General features: G+C 50.0%; 1 protein-coding gene across 1 annotated transcript in view; it reads right to left on the bottom strand.

Annotated features, from left to right (window-relative positions):
- Positions 1–12,128, bottom strand: part of WRAP53 (WD repeat containing antisense to TP53) — a 322,488-nt gene that overhangs the window by 61,777 nt on the left and 248,583 nt on the right. Inside the window, exon 10 of the mRNA XM_069646235.1 lies at positions 7,470–7,613. Within this exon, the coding sequence (XP_069502336.1) occupies positions 7,470–7,613 (144 nt within the window). The remainder of the gene's footprint in view (positions 1–7,469; positions 7,614–12,128) is intronic.

The following is a 12,128-nucleotide window of genomic DNA, read 5'->3' as shown; positions in this document are numbered from 1 at the left end:
AGCCTGCTGAGCCTGTCCGTCTGTAGGTTGGACTCCCCCGGGAGGTGGATTGCTGCCAGGTGCATGTTGTTTACCAGAGCCCACACCCAAATGTCGACCGCTAGAGTTCAGAGGGGAGGGGACCTGGTACCACCCTGCTTGTTGATGTAATACATGCTGGTGGAGCTGTCCATTTGAATGAGGCGCGCCTTGCCACTAATCATTGGGAGGAAGGCTTTGAGAGCAAGCCAGATGGCCATCAACTCGAGCCAGTCGATGTGAGCAGACTGCTTCTGACAAGACTATACCCCATGGACACTGTAGATGTGGGATGCTGACCTGCTCTGCCTGGGAACCCCTCTCCTGATTCCAGGAGGCTGCGAAGTGTAACTGCAGGCGCCTCATTTTGAGCCTTGTATGCAGCACTGCCAGGAGACATGCCGCCCAAGAGGTGTTGGTACCACCATGCCGAGGTCACTGCACTGCTGGGAAAATGCCCAGTGTCCCTCTTGATGGCTTCAATCTTGTCCACTGAGGTGAAGATCCTCTCCGAGATGGTATTCCAGATAAGGCCCAGGAAGGTTATACTCTGAGTTTGCACCAACTGTGACTTCTTGAGACTGATGGAACATCCCAGCTCGTGTAGTGAATCCATGAGGGCGGAGCCAGTGTGCTGGACTGCCTCCGGAGACCTTGCCCTGACCAGCCAGTCATTTAGATATGGGTAAATGTGATGACCCTGGGCCCTGATTAGTGCTTAAACTGCGTTCATCAGTCTTGTAAAGACCCTAGGGGCGAATTGAAGCCAAAGGGTAAAACCTTGTATTGGAAGTGTAAACCCATGATCCTGAACTCAAAGGACCAATGGGGTTCCCAAATCTGGACGTGTAGTTAGGCATCCTTCAGATCCAGGGAGCACATCCAGTCTCCCGCACACACCGTCTCCGCTATTAGCGCTGGGGTAACCATCTTGAACTTTTGGAAAGGAAGTGAGAGGTTCAAGGTGGAAAGGTCAAACAACTTTCAGGCCAGGCGAAAATTTGTGAGTAGAGGCCCAGACCCCGCTGTGAGGCTGGGGCTTCCTCCACTGCTGACTCGCTAAAAGCAAGCAGATTTCCGCCAACAGAGATGCTGTACCAATCTGTGGGAGTGGAGGGGGGGGGAGAGAGGAGAGAGGGATGGGGAGCCGGAAGCCCTTGGATACAACAGAGAGGATCTATGGGTCCGTGAACCATGTCCTCCAGCAGTGAGCGTGAAGGGCAAACCTGCCCCCCACCGGAGACTCGTGGATCGGGATGGGTGTGTCACCATTTCTTCCCCTCCGAGGCTGGGGCTGAGGAGGGGGACTGGAAAAAACCCTAGAGTGCCGCCTTGTGCTCCTTGCGCCTGCACGGGCTCTGGGATCTGTCCGGTTGCCTGGACCGTCTCTCCTGGAAGCCACTGAAGCCTCAGAAGGACCGACCCTTGTCTGAGCGCTGGTGCGCTTGGCTATATGTCTTAGGAGTGGATTTGGTGAAGATCGAAAACGACTTAGCAGTCTCCGAGCGATTCGTATTGAGTTCCTCATCCGTTGTTGAATGGAACAGATCACCCTCCTTAAAAGGAAGGTCCAGTATTTGCTCCTGGACATCTGGGTTGAACCTAGTCACCCTTAGTCAAGCCATCCTTCTCATGTTGGTAGCAATACAGATGGCACGACCTGAGGTATCAATGTGAGCCACCGCGGACTCCATTATGTCCTGCGCCACTATTTTGGGTTCAGCCAGTCCAGCTTTGAAGCGAGCCTGACTCTGTATAAGATAGGAAGTCACCAATCTCCAGACATAGCCTCTGGTTGACCGCCGCCAGCATGGCATCTGCGTTGGACTGGCGCAGATGGAGTGTGGCGTTGGAATAGATCTTCTTCCCAAATGCCTCCAAGATTTTCTCTTCCTTACCCAGGACTGCCGAGGCCGATGTTGCCAAGGACAATTGAGGCTTAGAGTACAGTGATGCTGCCGCCATCACCGAAGAGTGTGGTTGGTGTGCGCAGACAGTAAGAGGGGTCCCCCTTCCATTTGACTAAACCTAGCATAGAGACGCCGATTGGTAGGCTGGGTACAGTGTGGCTTGAGCCATCCTTTTTTGGCTAGCGCCACTACGTCCTTCTGCAGTGGGATTCCCGTTCTAGCCGTGGGGCGTAGAGTGAAAACATCTGCCAATACCCCCGCCTCCGGTTGTTCCACCTCTGGCTGTGCGAGTCTTAAATACTCAGCCAGGCCCTCCAGACGTTAATGAAAGGCTTTGGCTGATGGTGTCAGGATCCTCATCTGTGTCCACAGTTGTGTCCTGTTGGTCCGGTGGAGCCGAGGGGTGCTGGGTGCAGGAAGCTGTGGCGTACGGATTACCAGTGCCGGAGGCTGCTAATGCAGTGTGGTCGGGCTGCCATGACTGGTACAGGCATGGGAACCGGGGTTGTAGTGACGGGTGCCGGAGCGCGCCGGGGGGTGCGCTGGAACCAGAGGCTGCATGGTTGTGGGTGCTAGCGGCTGTACAGGAGAGGAGGGAGCATGTCCCTGATCACATCCCTGAGGATGGTACCCATCTGTGGAGACCTCATGAGTGCAAAGAATGTCTCAAAGAACCCGTCTTCACAGGGCGGAGGAGTGCCTGATGGAATAGGCATAGGGGTGGGGCCCTGAGGTTGCTGAGACCTAAGCACGCCCTGTCTCGCTGTATGGGGAGTGTTGTGTCTGCCCTATGAAGCGAATGGATATGCTGTGGACCAGGTGACAGGCGTTGACCATTCCCACATGGAAACTCGCTTCCCTGCCTGGTCCCCAAAGGGAGACTGCGTCAGGTGAGCCGCCATCTTGGTCTGACCCGGCGCCCATTTTGTTTTGCTGTATGCCATGTGCCTGCATCATGGTACTCGCTGCACTGGGACCGGCTTCCTCCAGTAATCGGAGGAGGTTGAGGCCTACGCTGCACTTCAGGTCAGGGCCTGGGAGGCGGAGCGCCCTCGGCTGCGGAGCCGGTAGTGGTGCGTACAGGCGCCCCCTCATCCATGAGTCTGGTGTTAGAGCATAGCCCCTCGGGTTGGGACCCGGTAAAAGAACCTTGCAGACCCTCAGCAGAGTCAACGGTAGGATCTTGCGACCCCTCCACTTGTTGGCCTGTAGCTGGAGCAGCCTTGGTGCTTGTGCTGGTCTTAGGACCTGTTAGAACCCTCCTGCAAGCATGCTTCCTTGGGAAGGAGTTGCCATTGCAGGGTGCGAAGGAGAACAGTGCACCCATCTTGGGCCTGGTCTTCTGCTTCACAAACGATTTGAGATCCTCTGGAGGCGACCTTCCGAAGAGCTCCCGCCACCTGGCTAGTCTGGTCTTGAGGGTGCGCGGTGTCAGAGCATTGCATGCGGTATAGCCGTCCCAGCCGTGGTCTGGGCCAAGGCAGCAGAGGCAAAGAGCGTGGGGGTCGGAAGTTGGGAAGGGACCCTTGCAGGCTGGTCACCTGCAGAAGCCAGCTGTCGTCAACATGCGGGTTAACGGGGAGCGTGGCAAGAGAGGACAAAGAGGTACCTAACAATTGAAAAGAGAAAAAAAGATCGCATGAATTAGCCAGAGGCCTAACCCAGGAGCGCTGGTGAAAGCGGTCTGTTCCTGTCAACGCGGAAAAAAAGGACTGGGGAGTGGCGCCGGTGGGCGAGCGCATGCACATAGGGCCGTGCCCCCATGCGCATCTAAATTTAAAGGGGAAGATGATTTTTCTGGTGAAAAAGGTTCCGTCTCCCGCCCCTAGGGAGGGACGCCCATGCAGTATGGAGGAAAGGGGACGGGAGTAGGAGTAAAGGCAAGTAAAGTCAATTTCACTTTACTATTCTTGGGAACAGTAGTTCACACAAGAAAAAGGTATTTAAAACTTATGAAAAATCTAAAGGATTTCTCTGTGACACTGCACTAGGGTGCTGTGTGTCACCATAGAAAAAGTAGATGCTTCTGGAGTTTGTCAGGCACAAAAACAGAGGAAACCCACAATCCAAATTAGATCAAAACACGAGACAATGAGAAAAAGGTCTCACTCACTCCAGGGTTAAAATTAAAAAAGTCCTAAAGTCCAGCAAAAGAGCTCGGGGTCTGGTCTCTAAGGTTGAAGGGAATTAGCACATAAATTACAATTCTCCCTAACAGGGAACAGCATTCAAAGTTAGCAAAGCAACTTACACATGTTTTAGAGGGGTACAATGCAACTCAAAAGGTAAGCATAAACGTAATGACACATTGTAACTTCTTTCACAGAGATACATTTACCACACTAACTTCTTTAACACGCAAGTACTTTTACACTTATTATACTTTGAAGGCAGAAGATTCCTTTTCTTATCCAGTCCTTCCCTAGTCTATTGCATGAGTTCTCTCAGAGGCAGCAGAGGCAGGTCATGATAGGGTTCAGTATTTACTTTCAGAGTTTAAGTGTTCAGGGACTTCAGAGAAGGCTCCCTATATGTGTTCCAGTATTAGATCTGGGAAAGTCGAATGGGCAAACTCCCAACCACACAAATCACCCACAGGATGCACACCAGACTTAAAGGTAAGTATTACCCAAGCCCACGCAGAACTAGGAGAAAAGAAAAGCTTCGGAGTGGATGCAATCAGCGTGCAGCAGCACAGGACCCGGTCCCCCGATTCTTGCTCTGTACACGAAAGAACTGGACACTGGATGGGCACTTGCAGCAGCAGTCAGAGGAGGCTTCCAGCAAAGGTTTCTCCACAGATTCTCGTGGCTCTGTGGATTTGGCACCTTTTAACAGCAGCCAGGTGAACAAAGAATATCGCTGATCGTATTTGCTTTCCCGCACTCTGGGGAGGGAACTTTGGGGATATGAATCTGGTCTCTGGAGACCCAGTAGATGTCCACCAAAGTTTCAGACGGATTCGGACGAGCATACACCACACAAGACGTCCCAGGGTATTGGCGGTTTGCAGCCCAGTAAGATCGCAGCACGTCGGGGGGATGGCTCAAAATGCAGGTCTTCTTGAGACTAGTGCATCACGGAGTCATCGCATTTCGGGACCCCTTGGTCGATTGAAGGGAAGTGTTGCATCAGGCTCTGGTTACGCAGCAAGATCGCTGGTCTCTGGAATGTTACAGAGGTCTTTTCTTCATCTTCCTCTTCAGATTCAGCTCCAGTGGTCTACTTGTCAGCAGCTTTCAGGTACAGAGTATTTATCAGGAACTACAGCACAACTTATCCAATCTCTTCCTGCAGTTTTCAGAAATGGCCAGTCTAGCTGTCCAATCAGAACAGCCAGCCTCCCATTGAGACTTGGTTCCTTACAGGCCAGGTGAAAGACAAAGGGCTACAGAGTTTTGGACTCCTCCCTCGCTTCCTGCCGTCTCAGACACTCTGGGAGCCTGGGCGTGGAATACAAAGTATTCCTGCCAAAGACAACTCCCCACCTAGAATGGAAGGGGAAGACCTCAGAAACGACACACAAACTAGATATGCTGAAAAAAGAAGGAGGCTCCCATTCTAGTAAAATGGTGGCCCTTCTGTGCATTACCAAGGCTGATTTAATTGCCTGCGAGTAAGAACACTAAAAGGTCACTAAGGTAAAACTGCTGCCACCCGCCATTCAAGTAAACTTACAATTATAACAAAAAGGTTACCAGGTAAGTAAGAAAGGGGATACATTGTATCCCCCAGCACTCCACATAATGTGGGGTGTGCTGGCTCACTTACATCAATGAAAAGGGGAAGGAAATCCCACTTTAGTTTTTGGGGGCAGTAGTTCACCCAAGAAATAAAATGTGTGCTGCCATAGTACATTCCAGTCAGTCCAAAGTTATAGGAAACTACAACTCCAATCATGCACTATGTAGAGACATAAAAAAGGTCTCCCATAAAAAGAGTAAAAGACCAGGTGAGAGGGGACAACGATTCCCACTCACCTAGGGACAGCGTAAAATAATTACCAAGTCCAAGCAAAAGGTTCTGGGGTTGACACAGGTCAGGAAGATTTATCGTAAAGATAAAAATCTTTGTGAATAACTGTGGAAGGGAAGACCCTTCGAGGGAAAGAGCCTGGGTCTGTGGCTTTCCCTTTGCTATGCTACTTTATTGTGCTGTTGAAGAACATGGCAGAACATTGGTATAGACATTCTGTAACCCTGGAGGAAGACTGAATGAAAGCAATCAATACTACTAAATAGTTAACACAAATGGTCATAATCAGGACAAATGCTTGTTCATCTATAACTTGCAACAATGTAGTCTCTTTTAATTAGGTTTAAAGAACTATGACTTTTAGCAGCACATTGTGGGTTGTGAAATTAGGATAAGGGTGTACTGGCCACTTTTACTCCCTAAAAATACGCAAATACTCTAAAAAAATAAATAAATAAATAAATAAAAAAAATAATAGGGATTAAAGAAACTCCCAACAAAAATGGGAAACTGACACAACCTTCTTCCCCTGCTTTCACCCACACAGCTTCATGGATAGGTTTAGACGAGCAGTGCACAAAGTACCACAGTGTAGAAACTGCCATTATTAGTGCGTGACCGGAAGAAGTAAACATGCATCTTTTAATCTGTATGCATAACTAGGTGGAAAGAAATACATTATAAAAAATATTCTAACTTTATAAAAAATAACAAATACGCCCATCTTATCTGGGGCACTGAAGGCCCCAAACTTATCGCAGAAATTGGGGGACCCTAAACAACTCCCTTGAGCCTGCTGTTCCCTTAACCATTCGAAGTAGTTAGAGCGCCAGGAAACAGGAACCCCCTTGTCCACTTGTCCGCTAGAACACTTGGCGACTGTAAAATGGCCCGGAAAATACTCTTTAGTTGCTTTAAAGTGGCGCCATGTGAAGTCCTGGCTGCACACATCATTTGGCACTGCATGGCTTTGTAGCACACGTGCCTTTGCGTTACTCTACTTGTTGTCTTGCATTTACAATATGAAAAGACAGCAGTCTGAGCTGCAAAGGCAGCACTGCTTGAACACCTATCAGCACACCTGGGAAAATGGAGACAGTTGCCCTTTTCTGTCAGTTTGTTCTCGTTATGGACATGCTGCATGTGCACTATTAAAGGGTTCCTATATCTGACTGCAGCACACTACGGAGTAGAACATCAAAGGATAAAATAAACTACATATGTTAATAGCTCACCCCTTATTCAACTCTCTCTTCATCCAGTCTTTCAGACACTACACACTTAAACAGCACATGATAAAGGTGAAGTACATGCTTCAGGCCCGCAGGCTTCCATTGCTTTACATAGGTGTCACGTCGAGTACCATGGAGTTGGGCCAATATCAACCTATGAAGGATGAACAGGGACTTCATCATGCATCGTCTAGAGCATTAACCCACTGATCTACCAGTCACTTGTATTGCCTTTCTTCAGACTCACTTCTTGGCACAGGAGTCAGACCAGTTTCATCACTCGCTCACCACCCGCTTAAACCAAAGTGAGGTATAGCCCCACACGCTTCATCACCTGACTCCGTTGACACAGTCCTGCTGGGCCTGGAACTGTAGCATGGGCTGCAAGACCCGGTCTTTGGTGCTCGTTGAAGGTAAGGTTGTGTCCCAAACGGATACCACTCCCTCGGTATTGCCACTCAGAAGGTACTGGCCGCTCCTGTAGGGAAGACACATGACATTTGGTGATTTTCTGCAGGTCAAGCGCTGATCTGAAGCGGTGTTCAGCACACTCTGGCTATATGGCAACATAACTCAATAATCAGTCCCTAAAGGAAAACATCTATGCAAACAACGAGACCCAAGTGATCAGGGGTGTCAGTGTCCCGCTACCTCCATCAAGGGACTCAAAGCAACCAGGTGCACTCGCGAACTCCAGCAAAACTGAAGGTTGATGGCCTAAAGGTCCTTAATAAAGCATAAGCACTGGCATTGTCTGAGACACCCTCCAGACTTGTGTTTTTCAGCCAGTCATGCCAGTAAAGAACGGTAAAGACCATATGCACATTAGGCTTCCTCCCAACCCCAAAAGGGGCAGTCCAGCTTGATCAGCTGGTCACATCCCTTCTGCATGAGACCACAAGCAGCTGCAGGCATGTTTCAGGCTAACTGGTCATCGCAGTAATGTGAAGCTACGATGGTCTGGAGGGATGCCCAGGGTAATACCTGCTTAAGATTAATTCTAAACTTTTCATCCCTCGATCTTTAGTTTTGAAATCGTGAACCCACCATGCATGGCAACAAATGTAAAGGCCTACATTGTCAGCTACCAACAGAAGAACATAAAAGGGGCTCCTGCACCCCAGTTCCCACCTTGTATCAGCCCCACAATCCACACCACTCCTGGAGCCATGGATAAACCGGTGGCTTTCTTAAGCAGTATAACTCACAGCAAGGCACCTTAACAGCAATCCCTTACTTGCATAGAAATTTCAGTTTCAAAAGAGGCTCCAAATGGTGCTCTTCAAGCAACCTTGTTAAGCTTTATACCATTTCGGCAAACATTTCATTTCATCCATCTTGATCCTGTAATAGACAACGTATGAAATAAAAGTGTCTCTCACTTTACCTTCTATAGACCCTGGATACCATTGGGTTTGTCAAAGTACGTCTGTAATTGTGACAGTGATTTTGCCCCCTCCAAAACGCTGACGGTAATCCTATTCATCTAGCCGTCTTACTGTGTCGAAGATGCACTCTACCCTGAGGATTCCCCTTCAGACTCCTATGAATAGACGATTTGTTAGTGCGTTTTACTGAAGTCCACCTATGGTAGGACTGAAGAAGACTCACTCTTAAGTGTTCAGGGCTCTAACGCTTTAGGTATGCCCTGAACTACCCAAACAGTTTGGTAGCAATGGACAAGCAGCCAGGCTTACTCTAGGAGGGAGTAGGAATTTAGTTGAGTGTAAAGACCTTTGAGCACACGTATAGTCACGGAAACACAGACTGCAAATATAAAATGATGCTTATTATATATACGAGGCAATGTTAAATTAAAAAAATTCAGTTAAGTAAAAACAGTTCACACAGATAGATATGCACACTAGAGATTTGCTGTAGCAGTACTCATTTCCAACAGCAGACCTTAAGATGATAATCAGGTAAGTACAAGAGTAGTTTCAGGTTAGCAAATCATTCATTAACCGACATTTACTGAACTAGCAATACTGGTAAACCGACTCCTCTAGGAAAGCCTTGTCTTTAGAAGTCCAACCCTATCTGGGGAATGAGCGTCTCAAAAGTCAGATGGGGGTACTGGGAAACCTGTAAACCTTGGGCGGCAGAACAAAGGAAGGCATACACTGTCAAAGTTGTCAAATGCACAGGTGATGCTGTTGAGACAGATTAATGTCATCTCTAGCACCAGCCCCTCCCCCTGCCTAAATTGAAAGAATGTCAGGAGAGCATCATTCAAGGAGCCTTTCCCCTTCCCACCGCCGTATCATGAAAGTAAAAGGCAGTATTTGCTCAGACAACCGTACCGGTCTTCTCCTGAAGTAATCAGAGAGGAGGCGGACGTGCAGAATCAAGAAGAACTGAACCTGGTGTGACCAGGGTGCCAAGGTTAATGACGTCCCTGTTGAAGCCGACACATGAAACGCATTAGACACGAAGCAGATATATATCCACCATTAAGCTACGCAAACAAGAAACCAGTTACTTATCTGTAACTATTGTTCTCAAGCATAGGTCTGGCATGGACTTGCATGCTCATGAATATCCCCCGTCAGGCCGGGAAACCTCAGTAAAAGAAAGAACAGTTTCACTTTCACTTACAAACTGTCTTTCTCCTCTAAACCAATCACTGTACTCTTGGTCATACTGCCCCCAGCCAATGACTGCACGTAAAGTGGCAGAATGACCAAGCAGAGCCACAGAGGGGTAGGAGGGAGGGTTTGCATGTGAATCCATGCCAGACCCATGATGGAGAACAATAGTTATAGGTAAGTAACTTGTTCCTTCTCCAGCATAGGGTCTGGCACGGATTCACATGCTCATGAATAAAGAATACATAGCAGTACAACAATACACAATCATGGGAGGTGGCAAGGCTCAACAGAAACAATACTCTCACCTCTGGAACAGACTCACCTCAAGCGAACAGGTTGCGTAGCACTGCTTGGCTGACTCTGGACTCCTCTGGAATCCGTCGACGCAGTAGAACCTCGTGCGGATGTGCGTAGACCTCCACGTAACAGCCCTGCAGATGTCCAGCAGGGGCACACCAGACAGGAATGCTGCTGTCGCAGCGATCGCTCTGCTGGAATGGGCTCTCAGACTGCCGGGCAGAGGTCGGTTTGCCAACCGATGACAGTGTGATACAGCCGGAGAGCCACCTGAAGATGGAAGCCTTGGACAATGCCTTCCCATGGTTCACAGGACCAAAGTTCACGAACAGTTGAGACGTCAACCGAAAACTCTTTGTGCAAGCCACGTAGAACTTCAAAGCACGAGCAACGTCCAGCGAGTGCAAGGCCCTTTTTGCCGGTGACGAAGGCTTCGGAAAAATCACAGGTAACACCAAAGGCTTGTTGAGGTGGAATTCCGACAGAACCTTTGGCATGAATGGAGGTGTGCGTCCGTAGCACAAGCCTCGATTTGTGGAACATCAGGTATGGCTGTTTGCAGGATAGGGCCTAGATCTCACCCACCCTCCTGGCAGAGATGATGGGTACAAGGAAAGCAGTTTTCCACGAGCGGAACTTGAGAGAGGCCTGATATATAGGATCGAAGGGGGCATTCATTAGCCTTGTCAACACCACGTTGAGTACCCACACCAGGGCAGGAGCCTTCACCGGTGGGAAATATCGAAACAGTCCTTTGAAGATCCTGTCCTTTGAGGAACTCCTTGACAAGACGGTGGGACCCAAGAGATCTTCCTGAAGACCTGGTGTAGCGGGAGATTGCCGCCAGATGCACCTTGATAGAGGCGTGAGCCAGTCCTGCCTTGGCCAAGGACAACAAGTACGGAAGAATCTGCTGGGCCGTGACGGTCAGAGGGGTGATCTTCTGCGACCGGCACCACGTGGCAAAACGCTTCCACTTGTGACAGCAGCATTTAAGGGTTGATGACGCTCTGGCCTAAGCATGGACCTCTCTGTAGTCTGCCGGCAACTCATATCCTCCAAACTCTAGCGCTCAGGTTCAGCGATCCTGGGTCATGATGCAGGATTGCGCCTCCTTCTCTGGTGAGAAGATCCGGGACCACTGGCAGCTTGACCGGAGACGATGCGGAGAAGGTTTGGGTACCAAATCTTCCTCTGCCACGCAAGGGTGAGCATCATCCTGCATCAGCACTGTTTGAGTTGACTGATGACTCGCAGAAGGAGAGGCAACGGGGGGGATGGGGGAACGTGTAAAGAAACAGGCCTTCCCACGGGAAGGGGAACGCATCCCCCATGCCCCTCGGCTGGTGGAACCTGCTGGCAAATTTCTTGCATTTGGAGTTCGCCGCCGTCGCAGACAGATGGTTCTGTGGCCTGCCCCACTTGCTGAAGATGCAGTCCACCTGGTCCTGCCGAAGTTTCCACTTGTGGCAGGAGCACAACTCTCTGCTGAGGGAGTCAGCAATGGTGTTCTCGACTCCAGCCAGGTGAAAGGGGATGAGGAACATCCCTAGGCTGACAGCCCAATGCCACAAGCTCTGCACCTCTTTGGAGAGCGCTGGGGATCGAGTGCCCCCATGCTTCCTGATATAGAACATCGTGGTGATGTTGTCTGTGAAGATCCTGACCACCTTTCCCCTCAGGGATGGAAGGAATGATTTGAGGGCCCAGAAAACCACCCCCAGCGCCAGTATATTGATGTGGAGATCCTTATACTCCAGCAGCCACAGGCCTCTGGTGTGCAGACGTCTGGTGTGGGCTCCCCAGCCCACAAAGGAAGCATCTGTGGTGACCGTCTCCCGGTGGGGGGGAGAGGGCTTGAAAGCCTGTGCCTCCGGCAATGTTGGAGTGTACGCCCTGCCACTTCACCACCCGACGGAACTCGAGAGGGATCTTGTCCGCGAAGCTTCCGGACACTTGTATCCAGCGAGCGCCCAGGAACTCCTGACAAGGTCGCATCTGCAGCCTGCAGAGCCGTATAAGGTAGATACAAGACAACATCATGCCGAGCAGCACTGACGTAGATGGGCCGCCACTGGTGCCAGGCATTTTGAACACCCTGGGGG

This window comes from Ambystoma mexicanum, chromosome 1p, assembly GCF_040938575.1.
Source record: "Ambystoma mexicanum isolate Mex_15411 chromosome 1p, UKY_AmexF1_1, whole genome shotgun sequence".
In the NCBI taxonomy this organism is placed as follows: Eukaryota; Metazoa; Chordata; class Amphibia; order Caudata; family Ambystomatidae; genus Ambystoma; species Ambystoma mexicanum.
Note: the sequence above shows the minus strand (reverse complement) of the source record. Positions and strands in the feature narration are given on the sequence as shown.